Genomic DNA, 25235 nt, shown 5'->3' with positions numbered 1-25235 from the left:
GGAATTCTACCACTGAGCGACAGCCCCAGCCAAAATTCATACACACACACACACACGTATATATGTATATATATGTGTATATATATACATATATATGTGTGTGTGTATAATTTTTTTTTTTGGTACTGGGGATTGAACTCAGGGTTATAGGGTTATTTGACCACCGAGCCACATCTCTTTCCCTATTTTGTATTTTATTTAGAGACAGGGTCTCACTGAGTTGCTTAGCGCTTCGCAGTTGCTAAGGCTGGCTTTGAACTCTCGATCCTCCTTTGTTAGCCTCCCAAGCCACTGGGATTACAAGCATGCACCACCATTATTTAAAATTTTAAAAATGTGCCCGGCTATTTTTAAATTTTGAGACAGGATCTATGTTGTTGAGACTGATCTCTAACTTGTGATTCTCCTGTCCCAGCCTCCCGAGTCTCTGGAATGACAGACTTGGCCACTGCACCCAACTGTTCCTGCATATGTTAATGGTGCAGCTGCCATCACCTACATACCTGCACTGCACAGGGCCTGTCCCCAGATGGCATGCACACCAAGGCCACGTAAAAGTGAAGCCCCCAGTTCCATCAGCAGGCAGACACACAAACAGGCAGAGACACTGCCTAGCAGTGAAGAACAACACATGTGACAGCCTGGACATCTCAGAACCACAATACCAAGTGACAGAAGTGAGACAAAGCAGGGCATATACTGCATGGTCTGTGTATAGAAAGTCCTAGAAATGCAAATGAACCAATGGGGCAGAAAGCAGATCAGTGGTCAACTGGGGATAGGGGAGGCAGGGAGACACAGAGACCAAGATCACATAAGTGAGCTCTAGGATGGGGGGGCACCTTCACTGCCCTCACGGTGCGGATGGATAGCTTGAGGGGTCTATACCAATGTCAAAACTCATCACACTGAGCTGAGTGTGGCACATACCTGTCATCCCAGACTGAGGTGGGAAGATATCAAGTTCAAGGTTACCTATCAAGACCCTGTCTCAAAATGAAATAAAAAGGGCTGGATATAGCTCAGTGGTAGAGTGCCTCTGGGTTCAAACCCCCAAAACAAAAATCTTTGTTGATTGTACACTAAGCATGTGCAGTTCTGTGTATGCCAGCCATACCTCAACACAATGGCTAACCCCTCCCCCTGAAAAAATAAAAGATAAAAGATAGTGAAGCCCAGAGTAAAAGGTTCAGTCCTGTGACCATCAGCAAAGGCGACTTCTAGGAGCCAGGGATCTCCCAGCAGACCTCTTCTCAGCCCTGCAGGATTTTCGTCACCTCCTTGCTGTTTCCTAGAGAGTTAGCACCACCTCCCACTGGCTCCATCTCATCCTATTTTCCTCTACCTGCTCTCCTGTAGCAGAAACAAGTCCCTCTGGCTGGAACGAGTTCACTGAAAAAACCCAAACCCAATTTTAAGCATCTTCCTTTCTTGCCTGAAGCTAACTTAGAAACATTTACCACCTGCCCTTTGAAAGGGACTCAGCCAGACTGTTCACAGTTGTGCTGTCTAGAACAGGTGCCGTGGTCACAGGCGACTGTCTCAACATAAAATAATTAAAAGGAAAACCAGGGCTTGGGGTGTGGCTCAGTGGAAGAGACCTGGCCTTACAAGTATCAGGACCTGGTTTCTATCCCCAGCACCAGGGAAGGAAAATAATTAAAATCCCCTTTCCTCAGCTCCCTAAGACACACTGGAAATGTTCACGGGCCCACTGGATTGGACAGCACAAATTAGAATATGCCCATCACCACAGAAGTCTGCTGGACAGAAGGGCTGCTCCTAAGAGACCCTGATTTTGGGAACTGAGGTGCGGCATGGAAAGATGAGCAAAGGGGAAGCTGGCTCCCCTGCTCATTCACACAGGCTAGCTGGAGAAGAGAATAGCCCTGGTCCTGTCCCTGAACAAACTGGAAGTTAGCTGGGGAGGTCAGGGTGAGAGGCATAGCAGGTGAATGCTGGGGACATTCTTGTTCTCTCCAGTACACTGTCAGATGCCAGGGAGTCAGGTGGGCCAGGAACTGGCTGGGAAAAACGCTGGCAGGGTCCTACGCAAGGGGAGCAGCACGCACGGGGAGAGGAAGTGGAAGACCAGGCCTCTTCTCACATCTTGTCTTGTGCCCCTCCTGCCTGCCCATCTTGCATGTGGTCAAGATGTCCCAGACTCGGCAGCCCTGAGTATTACTTTAGAGAATGAGTCTGGCCACCAGGTTACAGGAAAGCCAGACCAGCATATACACTGCAAAGTAATTAATGTGAGCTGTAACATGTCAAGGTCACAAAGGGCAGAAACTGAGGAACCATTCCAGAATATCAGGGACTATAGGGACATGCAGGACCCTGAGGCCTTAGCAGAATGGGGGAGAAAGAAAACAAAATGGGAAAAGATTCACATATGGGAATCCACATGAGGAGAATATTTTTGCAACTTTTCTGTATATTATTGCAACAAAAAGTTTAAGAAAAGATTAATTCAAATTTTAAGGGAACTGACCTCCATCCACATTCAGCCCCCCTGGTCCACCTGGGCTGCCATGGCAGCCCAGAAGGTTCTCACCACAGAACAGCAGGCTTCACTCCAGAGGCCTCTGAACCCCAGCTAGCTCCCCCATGTTCTCCCTGGCTTGAAGTAGCTCTTTGCTCATGGTTTCTGTACCTGTTTGTTTCCATCTTTCAGAGTGACTCTGTTTGGAGAATGGGAACACAACTCAGGAGTAGAGCCCTTTTCTAGTATGCACAAAGGTCTAGGTTTGATTCCCAGTGCCATGAAAATGAGTCTAGTATGACACTGCTTTGCTCTTGGAGCTTCTGGTACTGCTACAGTTGAAGAACTTTTTGGAGGCAACAAGGAAAAACAGCTCTGGCCACCACATCTTAACAGCTTCATCCAAAAACCGGTATTTAAGAACTTCTTTTAAGGGATGGGGATGCAGCTCAGTGATAGAGCTGCATCCAACTTGGTTGGATTCTAGTTCTAGTACATCGAGGGGAAAAAAAACCCCAAAATTGCTCTTAATATTCACTTTGGCTGAAGAAGAAATGGCAGACACTGTCCAAGCAGTGAACTTACTACTTTTGACATAGGAAACAGGAGCAAGAACTTCTGATTCAATGTATTTACTCATTCATGAGAGATCATCTCTGCAGGATGGGATTATGTGGATTTTTCACCCCCTTTCCAGTTCTTTTTTTAAGTTGTAGATGAACACAATACCTTTATTTATTTATTTATGTGGTGCTAAGGATCAAATCCAATGACTCACATGTGCTAGGCAATTGCCCTACCACTGAGCCACAATCCCAGCTGCCCCACTTTCCAGTTGATCCTACCCAAATTCTCTTCTATGAAATGGATTACTTTTGTCTAACTAGGAAAAAAGAAGTCTTGGATCAAACTCTCCTCCACTTGGATGCTTTTCTTACACAGCATCAAATGTCCATCATCAGGGCTGGGGATGTGGCTCAAGCGGTAGCGCGCTCGCCTGGCGTGCGTGCGGCCCAGGTTCGATCCTCAGCTCCACATACAAAAAAACAAAGATGTTGTGTCCGCCGATAACTAAAAAATAAATATTAAAATTCTCTCTCTCTTTAAAAAAAAAAAAAAAATGTCCATCATCAGCAAATGTCCACAGACACCTCCTGTGGGAAGAGTACCCACCTGCATTACTTGAGATGTGAGGGATGCTACTAGCAGCTTCTCTAAGGTTAAAGAGATTTTAAAGTAAGCGATGACTAAAACTCACCTCTGAAGCCTTATTTTTCCTCTCATAAGCTAGGTGCTTAATTGCTGCAAGAAGAACTCTGCCACCTGGGCAAGCTCCAGCCTCTGTCCTTTCAGGCCTGGCACACACAGCCAGCTGCCCCTTTCCAACCCTTTTGAGAACCTGTGCTAATATCTGAACAGCTGGCAACACCCAGGGCTTGCTGTCCGAGACCCCACCAGGGGTCCTGCCTGATGTCTCAAACCCTCACCATGATTCTTCAGGCCACTCAGAGCCAATAGTGGTGCCCAGCATCTGAGACGAAACTGACATGCCAAGGCTGACAAGCAATCCACTTAGAGAAGAGGTCACTGTGGCCCAGAGGAGGAGAGACCGGGTGGACAGGCCGCTCACAAGGACAGGGCTGGTGCCCAAGATGGTATCTGCAGACTCCACGGCTTGGGCCCTTCACCATAGACCTCAATTCCAGAGAACTGGCCACTCAGTATCAGAACCAAGAATCTCCTTATGGTTATCACAGGGTGAGTAGAAGACAGGGATGTTTACTCTGCTCAAGGTTTTCCTCAAAAACCCTGCAGACTCTGTCTTCTCAGAAGGCTGCAGCTGGCTCAGGTTACCATCTCTGACTAAGCCTAATTGAGCAGAGTGGCTAGGGCAGCATCCTCTGACAGCTCATCCCAGCTCCTCTGCACCATGTCATGCCTGCAGCCCATGACGTCCAGATCCTGGGCTATCGCACACATCCATGATCAGGAGTCCCTGACTAGAAGAATAAGCCAGCAAAGAGCAGTGGTCTTTTCCACAAGACTGAAAGTGAATGTCTGCTTGATTCCATAAAGGAGCCAGAACACCAATGTTTACAGGGTTGAACCCTTTTCTTCAGTTGTAACAGTACCTGACTCTCCCCAAGGGCATAATATTAGCATCTGACTGCCACCTCCACCTGGCCAGTCCAACCCAGGGTATTTGCTTACTGCTCAGCTCACAGCTCTCTGTGCAGCCTGTCTAAATAGCTGGAGCAATAGGGTAAGGGCATTACAGCAATCTCTCTGCAAGGCGCAGGCACAATACTTAAGAGCAGTGGTCCAGGCTGAGTGTAAGTGGGAAGGAAGAGGCACCTCCCTGGAGGTTGCCTTGGCACTGCACAAAGCAGGGTACCTAAGCCAGGTAGTGTACATTTTTAGGTACACAGCTACAACTCGGTCTTAAGGTTGTCCAGCTTGGTTTTCTTCTTTTACTTCCTCCTCATCACTATTTTGACTACACAGGCTGGGAATAAAAACGAAAGCCAACCAAACCTCCGTCAGGCATCAAAAGGCCCTGAGTGGTCAGAGCAGTGGAGGGCGGTGCCCAGCACAGGGGGAGGCAGCCACAGCTTCACCGCTGGGTATGTGGGGAGGAGTAACCCAGAAGAGACCAGGCCGTGCGTCTGGGTCCACTCCGCATCCTGGCCCGGTGTTTCTGGAGTGTGTGACCTTGGTCGGGCCCCTCCACTTCTCAGGGCCAGTTCCCTCCCTAGTAAAGCGGCCCGGGTCACTTTGAGCTCTCAGATCCTAGGGGCTCCTGAATCCCCTGTGTGGGGAGTCTGAAGCCGCAGTGGTGAGGCCCGAGCATCCCAATCTAGGAATGTGCGGCCCAGAGCCCTGCTCAAAGCCAGCGGCCAGCCGCGGGCTCGGCCGCCGGCCGCCCGCGCCCACGCACCTCCTCCGCCTGCTTGCGCAGCGCCTTCTCGCGCTCGTACTGCGTGAGCAGCTGCTCGTTGTCCTCGCGCAGCAGCTCCAGCTCCACCTCGTGCTCCTGGTTCTCGCTCAGCACCGAGTCCAGGTTCTCCAGCACGTTCACCACCAGCGGCATGAGCTCCTTGACCACCTCCTCGTCGTAGCAGTGGATGAGGCGCTCGAACTCGCGGTAGATGGAGCCCGCCAGGCCCGACACGCGCTCCGACATCACCGAGCCCGAGCAATAGTCGTCCTGGTACACCACCACGCCGCCACCCTCGTCCATCTGGATCTCCATCATCGCGGCGGCCGCCGCCAGCGCGGCGCTCCGGCTGCCGGGTCCGCGGGCCGCGGCGTCGCCCCTACCGGCCGCTGTCGCCTCAGGTCGCCGCCGCCGCCGCCGCTGCCCAAGCCGCGCCCGTCACTCGCCCGCCGGAAGTCCCGCCCACCGCAGGGTGGGGCCGCGCCGCGGCGTCAGGGAAGCGGCGCTTCCTGCCGCGTCTGTGGCTTGGGGGCCTTCCCACGCTGTGTCCCAGCTGCGAGATGGGGCCAGCTGCTGCGGGCCGCGCTTTTGCCCGGGCTGGACGTCTGCCTGGGCACCTCGCGACACCAGGAATTGGCGGCCCGCCTGCACAGGCGGTTCGGGTTCCGCGGCGCCACCCGCGGGTGCCGGTCACGGCAGAGCGATAGCGGAGCAGGCTTGTGTTCCGGAGGCTAGAACCTCGAGAATTCCGAGAACTCCCCAGCAGGGCAGCCGCCATGACCCGGCCAGCCGGCGTGGACATCACTATTATTTTTATTATGAACACCACCTTCAGAAATTGGTTACCTGAAATTGATTGAAACCATGAAATTTTAACAAGCTGGCATGCTGGGTAATTCCCGGTGCTTACAGAATATACAATATTAAGTTGAAGTCAACTGATTAGAACTTCGGATTTGCTCATTAAAAAACCATAAAATGTAAGGTGAGCTCATTCCTTTCGAAAGTTCTGATTTCTAAGGAATGTTTCACTAACAATCTCCAAGAATGCTAAGGATTAAGGAATTCAGCCAGGCTCAGTGGCCCATGCCTGTATCCCAGCTCCTCTGAAAGCTGAGGCAGGAGCCGTCTGGCGGGGGGGTGGGGGGGTGGGGGTGGGATTTAACCTAACCCTGGCAACTCTGGAGGTTGAGGCAGGATGGCAAAACCATCTTAAAATAAAAATAAGGGCTGGGGATGTGGCTCAGTGGTAATGCGCCCCTAGGTTCAATTCCCGAGATATGTACCTGCTTGCAAGGTTTGACTCCCTGAAGAATCTCCCAGATAACACAGCAGGTGATGCTGTCCCAGAACTGGCACATTTCTGAGGGAGGAACAAGACTTCAAAATACCAGTTCTGATGTTTATTTTTCTGGCTTTCACCTGAACACTGGTAGAGCTACCAGTGTCCGATGTCTGGCCTCTGGGGACTTGAACGACTCAGATTTCAGTGACTGCCCTTAGCTTGAACAGCTGCTGTTTTTTAAAAAATATTTATTATTTTTTTGTAGTTGAATACAATACCGTTATAAATCTATTTTTATGTGGTGCTGAGGATCGAACCCAGGGCCTTGCAAGTGAGAGGTGAGCATTCTACCCCTGAGCCACAATCCCAGCTTGAACAGCTGCTGTTAATAGGTAATTTAATGTCAGTGCCTAACCCAGTTCTTGAAACTTGCTCTACACATCCCATCGCATGGATGAACAAGTGAAGATGGTGTTCCAGATAACCATGCTAGCTTTCTGAGGACATGGTTTTCATTTGAAGCCCTGAACCAGCTGGCAGAATGGCATGGTATCTCTTAGAGGGGCTCTCCTCACAGGCAGTCTGTTTCATTTCCCTGAATCCACATAGCATACATGAGAATACTACGTTTGCTTGGGGACATAGGAAAATAGCTAACCCAACAGAAGACAGACATTTGATCTGCGCTTCTGCACTGAATCTGACACTCAGCTCAGCATCTCACCTGTTCATTACAGGGTTAATCATGGGGGATTTCAAAGCCAAGCTAGAGGCACATTAGAGACCTTAAGGATAACTAGTAGCAAGAGAAAATAATCAATGTGCTTAACTTAGGGCAAATTCCCCACTCAAAGCTTCTTGTGTGTGCGTATCCCATTGGGGTTGAACCCAGGGGTGCTATACCACTGAGCCATATCCCTAGCCCTTTTTGAGACAGGGTCTTGCTAAGTTGCTGAGGCTGGCCTGGAACCTACAATTGTCCTGTCTCAGCCTCCCAAGTCACTGGCATCACAGGCAATAGCCACTGTGCATAGCCTGCTCAAAGCTTTAAGATTGATTTGGGTATCCTCCAGATTAAATGGCAGGAAGAGACAAACTTACCAGAAAATAGTCGTGGGGAAAGGAGCCAATTTATGGCATTTTGTTTGCAGAATGGATGGATGGGAAAGAACACACACACAAAACAGGCAAAGACTTTAATTACGTGGTTACGAAGTTTAATTCAACCATTATTCCTAATTTTGCCTTGTAAAAATAACAAAATGTTCCTATCAAAATTGCATTGTGATGTGAGGACAGGTTTCTTGTTTTGATACAGCTCTAGAAACATGTTGGCACCAAATGTTTTTAAAAAAAATTAAGGCTTAATAAAAATACAGACTAGTAATTTCTTAATGCAGCTTGGAGGTTGAGGACAGGATGTGTCCACATACAGACAGCATCTTCCTAATGCAGGTGCGCACCATACCCACAATGCTGGGCTCACGTGGGAAGTGCCTTCTCTGCTCCCGCAGTGAACACACTGCCCAGGACACGGACTCAGAACAGAGTTTCCTTCTCATTGGCACAACAGCAGGAACCAGCACAGTAATGTCAGATTTTTTTTTTGGCAATTTAATTTAGAATTCACAATTTATTTTCTCTAAGAAAACATCATTACAAATAGTGGTTCATATCTATCATTAACACTAGTTCCTTGTAAGTCAAACAAGTTAGTGGGTTTTGGCTTAAAAAGCTAAGCAACATTTATATTATTTTAGTGGGAACTTGCCCTGCCCCCAAATTCCAAACAATGTTATAAATGACTTTGAACAGAAACCTGTCCAAGTTCTCAGGACTCACATGGAATGTTTTTGGCTCCATGGTGTATAGGGCAACTGAAGGGGTTAAGATTCTTTGGCTGACAAGTCATATGCAGACCCCTCCATGTGCCAGGAGCCAGAGCCTGGGGATTGATTAGCTCCTGCAGGTAGTGTTAGACCACACAAGACCTGCCGTTTGTCCAAAGCTAAAGGACACCGAGGATGTTCCTAGCACCTGGTTCGAGCCCTGTAGGCACTTAAAGCAATAGCCATGCCACTGAGGCCCTCTCCTGTTAATATGCCCACCACAGGGAAGCAGGGAACTGAGGCTGCAGTGGACAGGGAGGGACCTCTGCCTGACAGATGAAGCAACATGACTCATGCCAGCAAAGCATCTGCTGGCGTGACAGCTGAGACTCTGCTGACAAACTACTTAACGCTCTGGCCTATTGTTTATAGTAGGGTCCAGAGGTTCTGCAGTTTCAAAAAGGTGGCTGAAGCAGTGGACTGCTTTCTGGAAGATGTCAGAAACCAAATCCACAGGCATTTATGTGAAGCTGGTACTTGAAGACAGCCTTTTAGATATTACTGAAGAAACCAACCTAAGAACCCAAGGTTCTCATGCATTCCCACCAACTACAGGAACAAAGACACAGGAAGGATCTGAAAAAACCCTGTACTCAGGTGTATGTGAAGAGGTTTAAAGACCTGCAGAGGGCAGAGTGCAGCTTTGGAAGTGAGCTTCACACTATCAGTGAAGAACCAAGGCCCAGACTTAAGGCTGATGAGAGGAAATATATGGAAAAATCTACAAGTAAATCCAGCACATCAAGGACCAAGGCCAGTCCCTGAGAGAGGAAGGCAGATTCCTATGTGAGATGTGGTCATGGTTTGAGATGCAGGAACTGGGCAACTCAGAGGACCAGGGTAGAAAAACTTTCAGAGCAGCAGACTGAGGTCAACTGTTTGGTTCTGTTGACTGCTGCTGAGGAAAAGCAGTCACGGTGCTTCAAGAGAGAAGGACGACACACTGGGGGTAAAAAGAGGAGATGATGGGCTTGGTGGTCTCTTGGGAGTGGAAGCTATCCTTGTGATGGGTAACTGGTCCTGGGGCCAAAGGGGATGCTTTATGTGGACTCCCACTGCCTTCCTGATGTCTCTGCTTTTGCTTCCTCTCCATCCTACAGCAAGACAGACTGGGCTTTCTTCAGCTGTTCCTGGATGCCTAGTCAGCAGGAGACAGCTCACGGAAGAGCCCACCAGCCAAACAGCACCAGCTCCCTGCCTTTGCCCACCTCAGAATCCTGCTCCATCAGAACAAATGAGCAGACACCAGGGGAGCCCTCTATCCCCATCCCCAGACATGTAGCTTGCAGTCTGAAAGGCCCCGGTCCTCTAGGCAGCCAGCTTCACACACAGGGCAACCCTCTCCCACCCCCTTTTGTTTGGGCTAAAGAAAACAATAAACTTTTAATACTCTGTATCTTGAATTTCTGGTCTGGCTACAGGCAGAGCAGTAAGTAGCCTCTTAGTAGAAGGAGATGCTGGATTTGCCTCCCGGTGGGTTCAGGACCTTGTTGTGAGAGCGAGGCCTCGGCCCCAGCCTGGGCTCGTGGCTGTCAGCTGGGGGCGTAGGCTCAGGCGCCTTGGCGTGGTCTGCTCCTCTGGAGCTGCCCTTTTCTCCTGACTCTTCTCGGCTGGGGGTGCTTCCTGCAGCTGTGGGACAGAGTCAGCACAGTGGCCATTAGAGGCAGCTACTGCCTGACAGGCAAGCCGCTCTGAGGAGCAGTCAACATCACAGAGCAGCTCACAAAAAATCCATGACAGGATGGGGAAGGGGAAGGTGAGGCCGGGCACGCACTCTTGCACCAAGACTGCTCAGCTAAAGGAGATGCAGTTCTCAGACTGACCATAAAACTGGGGCTGATGACTATAAACACTCCTTGGTATCTTCCTAAAGAAGTTAATTATTTCTTTATTTTGTATGTTACACTCCAGTCTCTCCTGCATCAAGCATAGAAAGAAATGTTCTGAGTGTGTCTAAAAAGGAGTGAGTATGCCCAGCTGGGGGTCTGACAAGCCCAGGTGAGGCTTCTGGTCACCAGTGCTCTAGATTTTCTGAAGGAAGGATGGGTACACTCTCAGGATCCTGTGCATCCGCTGAAGGGAACAGCAGCCCCAAGGCAGAAACCCATACCCAATCAACCTGGAAACCACAGTGCACATGCAGGCTCAGCTCTCCCACCACACAGGCCTCATACCCAGCCTCTTAGTTCTGACAGCTCCAGCCTGCGTCATGAGTTCACTTGGGATTTTAGTTCCAGGTCCTTCAGAACATTGATGACATTCTAGAAAAAGACATCTTACAGGTCCAGGCTGATAAGTGGTGACAAAGAGGTAACTCTTCCTGTCTCCCTGCCTTCTTCAAAGGCTTACTCCTCTTATAGTACACTCCTGGCCTGGGGGCATGCAACAGATGGAGAGAGGAAACTAGCTCACCTTTATGGTCTGGCTTTGGGTCTTCTCCTTCGCACAAGAACACATGATCCTGCAGCAAGACAACAGTAAGGTCAGTGCAGGACCCAGAATCTTTCTCCCCTCACTCAGGCAGACACTGAAACACAGGCATGGACGACTACAGTTTAACTTCTAAGACATGTTTTTATCATGTCTGGACTGCTTTACCATAAAGCTGCTGGGGATGCAGCTCAAGGGTCAAGCACTTGCCTAGCACGGAGGAACCCCTAGGTTCAATCCCTAGTACTACCAAAAAAGTAGAGGACAGAATGAGCCTGCAGAACCTGCTATACTACTGCAATGCAGACTTGCAGCCATTCGAGAATAAGCACACCACACCCCAGCTTCCATCCTTGCCTGTCTCTCCTCAGGACTACTCTGGAGCAAGCCCCAGATATATCATTTGTCTGTACAATTTTCAAGATGTAGCCCTAAAAAAATAATCTTAATGGGCTCAAAACTGCAAAAACCATTTCTTCAATATCAAATTTTAAAACACCAGTGCCTTCAAGGCTTGTCCACATTACAACATGTCAGAACTATAGTCTGACAACAGCAGTAAGCAACTGTGTAGCTGGACTACACTTTGAACCCACTGCTCTGCTGACAGACATGTGGGCCGTTTCTACCTGCAGCTATTATGCTACGAAAATGTGTCCTAGTATCAGCCTGAATCTGTTTTCTTTTTTAAATATTTATTTTTTAGTTATAGGTGGACGCATATCTTTATTTTTATGTGGTGCCCAGGACTGAACCCAGTGCCTCATGCATGCTAGATGAGTGCTCTCCCTCTGAGGAACAATCCCAGCTCCTGAATCCCTGTTTTCAAATTTTTTTTTAGTTTCATATTTTTTAAAAATTTGTTTTAATTAGTTACACATGACAGAACAATGATCTTGACATATCATACATTTGAATCAGATGGGATATAATTTCTCATTTTTCTGAGTGTACAGGTTGCAGAATTATATTAGTCATGCAGTCATGTATATACCCACAGCAATAATACTGTCGGTTTTTTTCTGCTGTCCTTCCATTCCCCCCTTCCCTCTCTACCCAATCTAATGTGACCCACTTTTTTTTCCCCTCTCATTGTCATACCTGTATTCTGTATAACGAAGGGGGTCTCCTTCCCTCTTCCATGCAATTCCCATTCTCCCTCCCACCTCTCTTCCCTATCTAAGGGTAATTTTCTTCTCATGCTCTTCCACCCTACCCCATTTTAAGTCACCTCCCTTATATCAGAGAAGGCACTCAGCATTTTTTTTTTTTTGGGGGGGGATTGGCTAACTTCACTTAGCATAATCTGCTCTAATGCCATCCATTTCCTTGCAAATGCCATGATCTTGTTATTTTTTAGTGCTGAATAATATTCCATTGTTTATAAATGCCACATTTTTTTTAATCCATTCACCCATTGAAGGGCATCTAGGTTGGCTTCACAGTCTAGCTATTGTGAATTGTGTTACTGTACACATTGATGTGGCTGTGTCCCTGTAGTATGCAGTTTTTAGGTCTTTTGAGTATAGTCCGAGAAGAGGAATAGCTGGGTCAAATGATGGTTCCATTCCCAGTTTTCCAAGGAAAAATGTTTTCTTTTTGATACTAGAGATGGAACCAGGGTGCTCTGCCACAGAGCCACACCACAGCCCTTTTTATTTTTGAGACAGGGTCTCCCTAAGTGGCTGAGGCTGGTTGAGAACTTAGAGCCCTGCCTCCTCCACCTGAGTAGCTGGGATCCAAGGTGGTACCACCACAACCAGCTCCTGTTTTCCAAATCTTCATGGAATTGCTGATTCATACAGTGGTTCAAGCTTAACTTTCTGAGGAAATGCCAAACCAACTTCCACGACTGCCGAATGACTTCACATCCTCGCTAGCAACATTCGAGGTTCTAACTCAATGTTTTGTAGGTGTCCCACAAGGACTGAGGTGGTAGTTTCTTATTTGAATTTCCCTAATGACCACTGAAGTTGGGTACCCATTATGTGATTATCATTTATATACCTACTCTGTAGAAATGCCTATTCAAATCCATTGCTCATTTTGAATTAGTTTGTCTTTTTGTCATTAAGTCCTAAGACCTCATTACATATTCTGGACAGTAAATCCTTATTAGGTATGCGATTTGCAAGGTTTTTTTTTTTCCATCCTGTGGGTTGTCTTTCCAGTTTTTGGGTAGGGTCCTTGGGATGCACACTAAGTTTTTAATTTTAATGAAGTCCAATTTATTTTATTGTCTATTGTTTGTGTCATATTTAAGAAGCACTGTCAAGTGCAGGATCACAAAGATTAGTCACTATATTTTCTGATTTTTATGAATTTTATGATTTTGCTATTTTAGGTCTTTGAACCAATTCGAGATTTTTCCCCCCATGGTGTTAAGGTAAGTCTAATTTTATCTTTTTGTGTGTGCATACCCAAATTCCCAACACCATTTGTTGAGAGGCTTTGTTACTTTCCTATTGAATGATCTTGGTACTCTTGTAGAAAAAAACAAAACAAAACAAACAAACAAAAAACTCCCACAAAATTGCCATTGTGCTGTTTTAGTCACTGTTGCCATAAGTGAGACTGGGATGTGGGCTTCCATGTTTTATCTTCCAAGTGAATGTCTGAATAGTTTTTTTCCATTTCTACAAAATCTATTTGGACTTTGAAAGGGACTGCTTTTCTAAGTCTCTTTCTCATTTGGTATTCTGGTTTTGCTTTGGGTGGTGCTGGGGGGTCAAACCCAGGCCTTGCATATGCTAGGCAAGGGCTCTGCCACTGGGCTGCACCTAGCCCTTCTTAAGCTTTATTGTTTTTGCTGTACCAAGGATGGAACCCAGAGTGGTGCACAAGCACTCCTACTACTGGGCTTCAGCCTCAGCACTTTCTTCATTAAGTTGCCTGGGCTGGCCTCAATCTTGTGACTCTCCTGCCACAACCTCCTGTGTAGCTGGGATTACGTGCGTGAGCCACTGTGCCTGGCCCTTTCTCTTTTTTATTTTAAGAATCTCCATCATTTGTCATGTATTTTCCTACACGTTATACTGTTCTGAGTGCATATATGTGACATCATTATTTAAAAATGTGGCTTTGTTTCACTTTGGGTTTTATATTGACAAACTGACCTTGAGGTGGACCAAGTTGGACTTCCACATTTGAGGTCATAACTCTTGGCTGTTTCTCTTTCTATGCTGTCACAGCCACTGATGACCACTGTGTGGGTGTGTTGAGTTCATCCCACACTTGCAACATGGCAGTATTATTACCCCTTCTCATTTATAACTTGGGAGTCCTTTCTAAATGTTGACACAAGCCCCACTCAGTTGCCCAGGCTGGCCTCAGCCTTAAGAAGATGGGATTACAGGTATGGTCACTATGCTTGGCTCCTTTAGTACTTCTATAAAATGGAACTTTCCTTCAACAGCTGTCATCTTTCATGCAGGAAAAGCTGGTTATTCACACCATCTTTGTATTCACCAGATTTCATGAGTTGGTTTTCTGGCATTCTCAAAAGTTAAAAAAAAAATTTTTTTTAACCTCTGAATTCTAAATAGTTGGTGAATTTTAATCCATTGTGATTACTGTACTAATTGAGGACCAAATGAGGCCCAAGCCTCTGTGGCCCAAGACTACTCTTCACAATGGTTTCTGATCCTTTTGACGCCAGTCTAACACTGCGATGGTTTTATGGCACTGCACAATGTTCCAGGAGCATCTCCTACGCTCTCTGTCCTGAGCCTGGAACTGGCCATTTTTCCAGTGAGGCTGGGGATGTCTGATGCTCCTGGGTCAAAAAACCTTTAGGTTTAATAAACCCAGGTAAATTGTTTTCTGACTCCCTTTATTCTATGCCCAGGTGTACAAGCTCATATTATTCTTTCCTGGGAACCTGTGAATCCAAGCTTCCTCCTCTTATGTTCAGCTAATTAAAATTCTCATTGATGGAGAACTGCTGACCTTTAGGGCATTTCTGGATTAGCCAAGGTGCAGCAGTTCCACAGGTACATCCCAAAGAGATGTCTTTGACATGAGCCTCACAATCTCATACTCAGTGGGGCGCATGCCTGGCTCCTGAGACTCCAACCTGAAAGAGACTGTTGCTTCAGACAGGCCATCACAGGAGACATGGGGTGATCCAACCTGGCTCGTCTCCATGAAGCCCTCTCATCTGCTCTCATTTTCTCCTTGCCTTGGGTCTTTTTTCACATTTCCATTTCCATTCAATGGCGGTGGGCCATCATCTGAGATGTGAACTGACAAAAATGCAGTGATGGTCCATGCACAAGTAGTTCCAGAAATGTGAATGCTTTTTGTTTTGGAGAACTGGACCCTATCTTTTGGCCACAAAAAAACGATGAAAAATTTTAAATATAATGCTAATAATTAAGTAACAATAAAATTATAGGTTTTATTGTTAGTGAGTTCTGGCCAAAGTAAACTCCCAGAATGTCCTGTCATGCCTTGAACAAACATTCAGGTGAGGGCTGTGCTGGCTCTTCGTCAAGCCTCTACCTCAGCCTCAGCCCAGGAAGTTCACATCCAGGGTCACATATCTCAGCAAGCCTCTGAGATGGCACTGCAGTAAGGAGACCCTGGTTACTTAACCCTTTGCTAGATTACAGGTAGTTACCTGATCCGGTGCCATTGCAGGATCAGAGGTGCCAAGCACCACAAATCCACTAAGATAACAAGCATGAGGCCTTGGACCTTGTGTGGGGAAAGAAATGCCATCAAGAGCCACCACCTTTCCTCTACAGAATGAAGAATCATGAAAGACCCTTGAGGGGCGAGTTCTTGCACCAGGTGCTCAGCTGCTATCCCTCAGGTATGTGGTAAAGGCCAGTGTGGCTGCCTCTAACAGTATCTGTACTGTTGACACACCAAGAAACCACTTTCCCCAGGGGTCAGTCATCATGAGGTTGGAATGTTTCCTGGGTAACTAGGGAGCTCCCCAACCCAATAACAAATGACCACAGCAAAATCAATGATGTCCATCTTGTCTCCCTAATAACATGGCACATCTGCAGCTTTTTAAGAGTCCTTGGCTCAACTTTTGTTTTTTTCTCATGTCTGCTGTCTGAATGTAGTCCATACCTTGGGTTTGTTTGGGTGTGCCAGGGGTGAAGTGGCAGTGACTGGGGACCCAAAAATGTCACTGGTCTTCCCACCTGGTGGGTTCAGACGTTGTCGGGTCTGCACAGGAGTCGATTCATCAAAGATACCACTTCCTTTCCCTCCTGCAGAAACAATCACAGAACAGTGAACACCACACATGCCCAGGGTCATCACTTCAGAGACCTTCTCACAAACAGCCTTGTGGCAGTCCTGGGTACCAGGAAATGGGGTGGGACATCCAGCCAACTTTTACCTGAGGCCTACTCGGCCTTCATGTCTAGACCCAACCCAGCCTCTGGAAGAAAAACGAAATAAACCATACATTTTCCTGCAGAGTTCCCTAACCCTCAGTAGTTAATGCTTTCCCACTGAACTGTCCCTCATTAAACTCAGGAAAAGTTCTCCAGTGAATTAAAAAGCAAACAGCTAAGGCTGGAGCTGTGGCTCAATGGCAGAGCGCTGAGCATGTGTGAGGCACTGGGTTTGATTCTCACCACCACGTGTCAATAAATAAAATAAAGGTCCATTGAAAACTAAAAAAGAAAAAAAAAAAAAAAGAATGAAAGAGCTAAGTGTTTTGCTTGCAGAGAGTTCTGAAGTTAGTAACATGCCCTACTCAAGGCAAACCTGTTATCTGGAAAATAACTTTTATTAGTCATTCTGACCTCATTCTGGCTGGAATGTCAAGCAATGACTACACATGTCAGCAAATCAAGGGATTTGCAATGCCCTTGCTGCCAAATGTGAGTGAGCTGATAAGCTCTAACAAAATATAGGCAGATGGAACTTCTTAGGAGCTGATGGCTGTGGCCTGGATATGCCCCAAGAAGGCCTCAATGCCCATTATCAGGGAGGAACATGGATGCTGTATGATACCAGCAGACCCCTTCCCCAAAGCACTGTGCTGAATGGACCAGCTATCATCAAAGTCACTGCCCTGGTGCACCAAGTTATGGTATACACAGAGATGCACACCATCAATAGCTGTGTGGATGTGTGAAAGTTACTTGGTTTTTCTATGACCCTAAACCCTCATCTTCAGAATGAGGACAATAAAAGGACCATTCTCTCAGAGGTCTATGAGCACTCATTGAGTCAAAGGCTAGGGACCATGCCTAGGATAAAAACACCTAATAAATAATAAAATAAATAAAAGCTGTGTTTTCTGCCTAACAGTAAAGAAACACCTCCTGGACATACTGTTCTGTGAATAAAGGTAAAAAACAATCCATGCAGTGCCAACATCTTAATGTAAGAGGGGTAGTCTTATTCACTTATAATTGAATAAGAAAAATGACTACTTCACCCCTGCCTCTCACCACTTGCTTACCTACAAGGGCCAGACAAGAAATGGGACAGAGAGGGTGCAGTGGCATACGAAAACTAACTCTTTATTTATTTTTAAGGTACTAGGAACTGAACCCAGGGGTGCTCTACCACTGAACTACATCCCAGCCCTTTTAAGTTTTTGAGACAGGGTCTCACCTTTTCTGTTTTCAGGCTTCAAAAAATTACATTTTAAAGTTAGTTTTTAGCTGTGATAACCATGTTGCCATAGGATGAGCACCTCATGACCCAACTACACAAGGAGCCATGGTCTTGGGGAAGGGACTCAACTGGTGTCTGCTCTTGTTAGCTATCACACTGCTAACAGAGCAGCCTCTGGGAGGTATCAGTCTATAGGCCATGGCCTATAGCTCCATGAGGCTGTAACAGCACTGAGCAGGTTGGGCACAGGCCAGGGATGCCGTCTTCTGGCAGGGACAAAAGACCTTGGAACATGTGAAACTTTCTGCAGGAAAACATGCACCATGCCCTAACTTTTAACTTTAGGGGACTATAAACCTCCCAATCTCAACCACGAACCTCCCAGGGATCCAGCCCCACACGGAACACCTTTGAAAGAGGAAACCAGCACTGCATGGCATGAGGGACTGGCACCCTAGCCAGGCTGCTTGGGTCCTAGTCCCTGCTCACTCACTCATTACCTGTGTTACCTCATACAAACAACTTCACCTTCTCAACTTACAGCATCCCTAGGGTTGCTGGTGAGACTCACCAGCTCCTAAGGTAAAATGGCGGTGCAGCACAGCCTGCTGGGAAAACCTTTAGTGATGCCACTGGTCATTCTAGCAAACGTGGCTGGCCTGCGACAGGGAGGGACCACCCTTGTTGTGTCATATTCTGGTTGTCCACAAAGGCTTACCTAATTTTTTAAAACATATATTTAGGTTTCTTTTTGTAAACTAAAAATTTTTGGTCAAAGACACTGTTCGTGAACTCCCTCTGCCCTTTCCTGCTCACCTAAGATTATCCCACTCCCTGAATTTTCTGGAAACCAGACTTCTTATTTTACTTACATATTTCCACAACATACATGCATAATCCTGAACAAAAGTTGTTTCTGAACTTTAAAGTAATTATGCCATATAGCTATTATTCAACCTTTTCCTTAAAAGATGAATTCAGACTTAAAGAAAAGATGCCTGAATTCACTCAAAACTAATGAACAGTTGGATGCAGTGGCACACACCAGTCATCCCAATGACTTGAGAAACTGAGATAAGAGGACCACAAGTTCAAGACCAGCCTTAACAATTTAGCAAGAGCCTGTCTCAAAAAAAAAAAAAAAAAAAAAAAGGGGGAGGTGGGGGGGCACATAGGGCTGTAGTTTAATGGTTAAGCACCAGTTTCAATCTCCTGTCTTAAAAAAAGAAAAAAGTAAATTCAATCCCAGAAACTGGGGCTGAGGCAGGAGGATCTGAGTTCAAATCCAGCCTCAGCAACTTAATGAGACCCTGTCCCTGCTAAAAAATGAAAAGGACTGGGGATGTGGCTCAGTGCCTCTGGGTTCGTTTCTGCTGTCCAAACAAACAAAGAAACAAACAAACCCAAAAAGCACTGCCTTGGCAGAAATGGGTATGCACTTGCCATATGGGCAAACAGGAATGCTCAGGAGGCCTGAACAGGGAGACTACAGTGAGGGTGAAATGGGACACTGAAGGTCATCTCCTGCAAGCCTTCCTCAGCTGTCAGAGGTAAGCTGCCCACATGGGTGGAGCAAGTGCCTCTGAACACTCTCCCAAGTCAGGCCCTCTAACTGGAGTGCTTTAGCACTGAGCCTGGGTGGCTGAGCACAGCAATGAGGGCAGGAACTTAGCCTCTGAGGTGGACACAACTACTGGTTCTGCCTCACAGGCTTCGCGCTCTCTTTCCAAAGAGTACTTGGAAGGATGCAAAAAACAAAACAACCAACTCCAAAACTACAAGATGCAAAAACCTGGTAAAGGCAGCCAAAACGGCTGTCACTATACCAGAGGTAAATGGCTACTCCTAGCCAAGGGGCTTAGGCTCCCCAAGGACACAAGAGTACCTGGGGACACGAGGTCCTATAGGATGTGCAAAGAGGCACAGCAGGCACACCTTTCAGAGAACCTGATGTGTTGCAAGGACAAGTCTAGAGACAACTCCAGACACACATTTGGTGCTTTTTTTTTTTTTTCTTCTTTTTTAATACTAGGAATTAAACCCAGGGGTGCTTAACCACTGAACCACGTCCCTGGCCTTTTTACATTTTTTTTTTTTTTTTTTTACTTTGAGACAGGGTATAAGTTGCTTAGGGCCTTGCTAAATTACCGAGATTGGCCTTGAACTTTTGATCTGCCTGCCTCAGCCTCCTGAGCTGCTGAGATTACAGGTGTATGCCACCACTCCTGGTATTTGTTTTTGTTTTGCACACAAGTACCATTCTGCTATCACCAGCACAAAGGTATGTAGGGCTGACCACTCCTGGCCCAAAATTCAGAATTGGATGCAAGAGAATATTAGTCAATTATTAAGAACCACTGGCTAAGGCTACATTTAGAAGCAACATCAGCACCCATCCCCAACAACCAAATGAACAAAAAAACTAGTTTTTAAATCTGCTGATCTACATTTGGTCAAGATTTATTTATATCCAGAACTGGCACAAGGTAGGGAGCAGTTAGAGCTGACTCTAACACATACCCCCAGGGATGGCCTCTAAAGTCTCTGAAAGATGAAACAAACCTTGCTGTCCCCTCACAGATACAGACATGGGAAAACTACTAGGTAACTGTCACTGTGTGGTTACTCAACAGGACAGGGGAAACCTGTTCAAATATTCTTTCCTTCTGTAGCCACTAGCCAGTGTGTTAAATTCTGAAGAACTGTCTCAGTGCATGCTAGACCAACTCTCCCTGTCCAGAGTTTCAATCTACTGAATGAAGTCAGATTAATACTCTCCCTCCCTAAGAACTATATCTGAATACACAATCATTAGCATGCAATCTCAGGATCTTATGGGGTCCAGAAACCAGAGGCCCACCACTTACCTTTGTACCCTCAGTGCTTTCACACCACCTCTAAAGACAAGGGATAACCTATACCAGAAAATATCTGAAAGGATCAATATAAAGAATGACAACATTTTTAAAAGAACAGGAGAGAGACTAGGTAGAGGCCAACCCATCTGGGATTTACAAAGGCCCACACCTGGGGGGTTTGTCCTTTTGGGTACATTCTGAGGTTCTTCTGTTGGTCCAAAAATATTTGACGCCATCCTATTAGGCCTACTTGAAGGAACAGCTTCTTCCGGACTTCCAAAAAGATTGCTGGATTCTCCTCCTGGGGGCTTCATGGCCCTGCAAGCAGAAAGCAAACTTGGATGACTGTGGGCTGCCAAGTATACTTGTCACAGGCAGGGATAGGGTACAACTAGACAGGGCAGAAGCATGCTTCAATGTCTGTGGAGGCCACATAATTACTTAAATGTTGTACAAACAGTACAAAAAGTTTGCCACATGGCAAACTTCTTCTAAAGCCCTTCAAGTTCTTTAAAAGCTTTCCTGCTGGGTGAAGTGACCCATGATTATAATCCCAGCTACTTAAGAGGCTAAGGCAGGAGAACTGAAAGCTCAAGGCCAGCCTGCGAACTGAACAAGCATGAACAAGACTAGAGAGTAGGCAAGATCTGGTATCTAAATAAAAATAAAAATGGTTGGGGATGTAGCCTAGTGGTACATTGCTTGCCTACCATGTGCAAGGCCCAGGGTTCTATTCCTAGTACTGCCAAAAAAAAAAAAAGGAAGCAAAGGAAAAAGATTAAAGGTCTCTAGAAGACTGGTGGGACACTCAAAATTTACCCATAGATCAAGCCTGACCCCCCAAGGCAGGACCTTGTGTGCACTAGCAGGAAGCCCTGGCCACAAGGGACTGAGGACTGAGACTCTCTAAGGGTAAGCTACACAGCAGAGTCAAAGACAGCATGAAGAAGAGAACAAAACATCTCTTTAACAATATCTTTTATGCTATCACACTGTGAAAAGAATATTTTGCATATATTAGGTTGATTAAAACCTATTAAGTGGGGTACAAGGGCACAACCCTATAATCCCACTAACTCAGGATGCAGAAGCAGGAAGATTGCAAGTTCAAGGTGAGACTTGTCTCAAAATAAAGAATAAAAACAGCTGAGAATGTAGCTCGGTGGGACAGTGCCCCTGGGTCCAATCTCTAATGTGGTAAAAATAATTTTTTTTACAAAAAGTATTAAATAGGGCTGGAGTTGTGGCTCAGTGGTAAAGTGCTTGCCTTGCATGAGCAAGGCCCTGGGTTCAATCCTCAGCACCACATAAAAATAAATAAATAAATATATATATTTAAAAAAAAAAAGTATTAAATAATAATAATAATAAAAATGTTTGGGGAGATGGTACTCAGGATTGAATCCAGGAGAGCTCCTAGCTAACTTCTCCAGTCATTTTTTATTATGAGACAGGGTCTCACTAAGTTGCTCAGCTTGGCCTTGAACTTGTAATCTTCCTGCTTCAGTTTCTAAAAAAAAAAAAAAAACATGGGATTACAGGTGTGAGCTACTGTGCCTAGCTTTGAGTCACCCTTTATTAAATCAATTGCAGAGCTAACAAATTACCATAAAGCTCTGTGCTGACACCCAAGAGCAGGTCTACAAGAGCAGCACAGAGAAACACTGAGTTCATATGTGTCTTTTCAGTCTTTTGAAACACATTTCAGGGGACGGGCCTTGTTAAGTTTTAAACCAGTTGAGTGATCCATTCCCTTTCACCAGGTCTTAAGCAATGGTACAGTCTGACCCAGGACATTTTGAAATACTTGGATTTAGAGGATCAAGCACCAACTAACAGCTAAGGCGGAGGTTAGGCCTCACTGCAAAGCTATGCAAATACTAAATGCTCAAGGTTTGTTAACAAAAACAGCATTTTAAATGTTTTTGTTTTCTCCAAAAAGAGGTGGAAAGGGAACTAGTCACCACTATGATCTTATATGAACAGTGTTGCTGCTGTGAGACAGGAGAGCAGAAAGTGTGCCCTACAGAGAGCCACAGCCTGAACTGAGACCCCTGGCACACTGGCAGGCCTCTGAACAACATTCTCTCTGCATTGTAGATGTGCCAATCCTATCTGTTCAGTAGTTAGCACTTCCTGAAGGATCCAATGAAGGGGGAAAAAATCAGTTTTGTGTGAAAAGTAATTTTTTAAACTAACCAATAACCAGGCTTAAGTTATAGTTTAATGAAATCTTAGGTAAAGCAGGTTGTTGGTGGACAAGGTGAGACATCTGACTTCCATTTTTAAATCACATATCCCTGTCATTCTCCATATTTTTCTTTGCTAGTTGAAGCAGGCCTAACATGGTTTCCAGTCATCTCTGATGAAACAAGATATCTGTGATCCTGAACTGAACTGAATTCAGCATCAAGATTCATGCCAGCATGAGTTACAAATCCTAATTTACTGGCTTATTTCACAGACAGCGGTCTTCCAAACCCTCGAAGTCCTGCACCACAAGCTGACACATGTGATCAGGACTCCTGTGGACTCTCACACTCAACAGTCAAGACGGAGATGTCTCTCGAATCTCAGTCTCTCGCACATCTCCTGAGTTCCTACCACTGGCAACCCTGCAGACAAAAAGATGAATAAAGAAAAGCCCTCTGCCTGGAGCTTCAGGTTTAAGGGAAAATGCAGATCCACATATGGGTGGTTTCAGTGTTTCCTGTGAGTGATATGACAGAGTTTATCGGGTGCTCTTGGAACTCCAAAGCTGTCTCTGGAACAGGTGGGGCTCAGAGTGTATGGTAGGGGCACAGGAGTATGTGGAAGTTAAAGGAAATGTTAATGTGGAGGTGGTGGAATTACAGGACTTAATATTGTTTTGTGTACTTTTCCTGAATTTTATTTTATTTGAAAACTAGAATTAAGTGGTTCCAGCAGCATAGGTTATCTTGGCAGTGATTAGGATGCAGAGGATCTTGGGAAGGGCAGGGGCCACCTCCATCACAAAGGCAAGGGGCAGCACCCAGGTTTAGCAGCCTGCAACAGCCAAACAAGCAGCAAAGGTGCCCCAGGACATCTCACCAAACCATACCAGAGTTCAAAGATAGGCTTTTAAAAAAGGAGGGGGGGTTGGGGTGGGGCACAACAATGGCCCAGTGTGGTCCTCTGGAAGGGACAAGCAGCAGTTATCACTGTGACATGAAGGGGGGAGGGGAGTACTAAGAAGGGCTTAGGAAAAAAGTCACAATGCAGAGGCGTGTGCCCTCTTATCCTTTCCTTCTGGAGTAGCCTACCCGTATATTTTGACAAACATATTCAATACACAGAAGACAAAGGGGCACATGGCAAGAAAAGCCCACAGACTTTTCTTTTCTCAGGTGGACTGTGGCGCTGGAGAGGGAAAGACAAAAGCCACTCTCATCTGGAGGGTCTCCATGCCCCTGACCTTCCCTAAGAGTACCCAGTGTCGGAAGAACTTCTGGGAACTGGTGGGGCTCGGGAGAAGGCGTGAGAAGCAGAGTTGGACGAAATCCTTCAGCAACGTCAACTCGACCGTTAAGACTTGGGGTAAATGGTGGCTAAAGCAGATGCTTTCCCAGTCCAAACCCCTTCCGCACGAGAAGCCCTCGCCGAGAAAACGCAGCCTGCGCAGGTGCTGCGAGGGAAGCTGACTCCCTTCAGGCCGGGTTGTCACGCCACGGGGTACCCGCGGGGCTCGGCCACTCCACTTGGCTGCTCTTCTCCGCCCGCGCTCCAGGCCACAGCGCCCGACCTCCTAGCTCCCGCTCCCACCGGCAGCCTCCCTCAGCCACCACTTTCTGGGCCGCACTGCCAGGCAGGTCGGACAGGGCACTTCCTGGAAGGATGCGACGGCGTGTGCCCTCTTATCCTTTTTTTCCGTAGTAGCCCTGACGGGGGTAGGATACGGGGAAGTCCTCAGCCGGAGGTGGGGTGGGCGACCCCTGCTGGGTGCCCCCAGACGGGGGCGGGGCAGTGGTTCCCTTGCTGGGTGCCCCTTGCTCGGCAGGGTCGCATTACCAGACACCAGAACCACGGCTCCGTTTGCCAAACCCGTAGGTGAGGCTCCGGCCCGAGAACCGCGCCCGGCTCGCGGCACAGGAGGCTCCGGCGCGGGAAGGCCGGACAGAGCCCGCGGGGCCCCGGGGCTCGCTGCCCAACCTCTACCCGGCCGCAGCGCGTTATCTGTAAGGTTGCCCGCCACGTGGCCGCGGCTCCACGCCCACCCGGCCGCACCCGCGCACCTGGACCCAAGCCGGCCGGCCTCGGCGTCCGCGCCCTGGAACATGTCGGCCGCCGCCCCGCGCCTCTCAGCACCGCGTCGCGGTTCCCGCCTGCCTAGCGCAGGTACCCAGGCCCGCCAGCGCCCGTTGGTTGCCGCCCACGCCAATCATAGCCTCGCAGCCTATCGAGGCCCGAGCCCCACCCCTTCCCCCCAGAGGGCGTCGCGCCCATAGACGATTGGCCGCTGCAGGCACCGCTCGCGCGCATTGGTCCGAGGTCTGGCCCGCCCTCCATCACGCGGGCAGGGTCCGCAAGGCGACCGCCCCGGAGCCCCTCCTCTCCGCCCTGGCGGGTTAGGGCGGGGCGAGGTGGTTTCGGCTCAGTAGCAACTGGAAGCGCTTGGGCGCGCGGTAGCGCCCTCGCGAGGAAGCCGTGGCTCTGCCCGGGCCGCACCTCCCGCCCACTTCCCCAGGTGCTGTGCCCCGCCCCATCCTAGAGCACTCATTAAAAACAGGCGCAGAAG

General features: G+C 47.4%; 2 protein-coding genes across 26 annotated transcripts in view; both read right to left on the bottom strand.

The window, feature by feature from the left end:
- Mapk8ip3 (mitogen-activated protein kinase 8 interacting protein 3) overlaps window positions 1-5810 on the bottom strand; it is a 39971-nt gene extending 34161 nt beyond the window's left edge. For 23 of the 25 annotated variants that reach the window (XM_046442082.2, XM_046442101.2, XM_046442094.2 and 20 more), the window contains exon 1: window positions 5424-5809. In XM_046442082.2, the coding sequence (XP_046298038.1) occupies window positions 5424-5741 (318 nt within the window). In that variant the 5' untranslated portion in view covers window positions 5742-5809. Of the gene's footprint in view, window positions 1-5423 lie in introns of all 25 variants that reach the window. The other 2 variants (XM_046442127.2, XM_046442115.2) reach the window with 2 other exon arrangements.
- A 2093-nt stretch (window positions 5811-7903) lies between these two features.
- On the bottom strand, window positions 7904-24859 carry Jpt2 (Jupiter microtubule associated homolog 2). The gene is made up of 5 exons (XM_046442064.2): window positions 24733-24859; window positions 20649-20797; window positions 16113-16255; window positions 11010-11058; window positions 7904-10226 (listed from the first exon to the last, which is right to left on the bottom strand). Exons 1-5 carry the CDS (start codon window positions 24774-24776, stop codon window positions 10039-10041), a joined length of 573 nt encoding a protein of 190 aa, XP_046298020.1. The 5' UTR covers window positions 24777-24859; the 3' UTR covers window positions 7904-10038.
- Window positions 24860-25235: the final 376 nt, after the last annotated feature.

The sequence above is a fragment of the Marmota monax genome, unplaced genomic scaffold, assembly GCF_021218885.2.
Source record: "Marmota monax isolate L192 unplaced genomic scaffold, Marmota_monax_Labrador192_F-V1.1 WCK01_AAM20220418_F8-fsc00035, whole genome shotgun sequence".
Classification (NCBI taxonomy): Eukaryota; Metazoa; Chordata; class Mammalia; order Rodentia; family Sciuridae; genus Marmota; species Marmota monax.
Note: the sequence above shows the minus strand (reverse complement) of the source record. Positions and strands in the feature narration are given on the sequence as shown.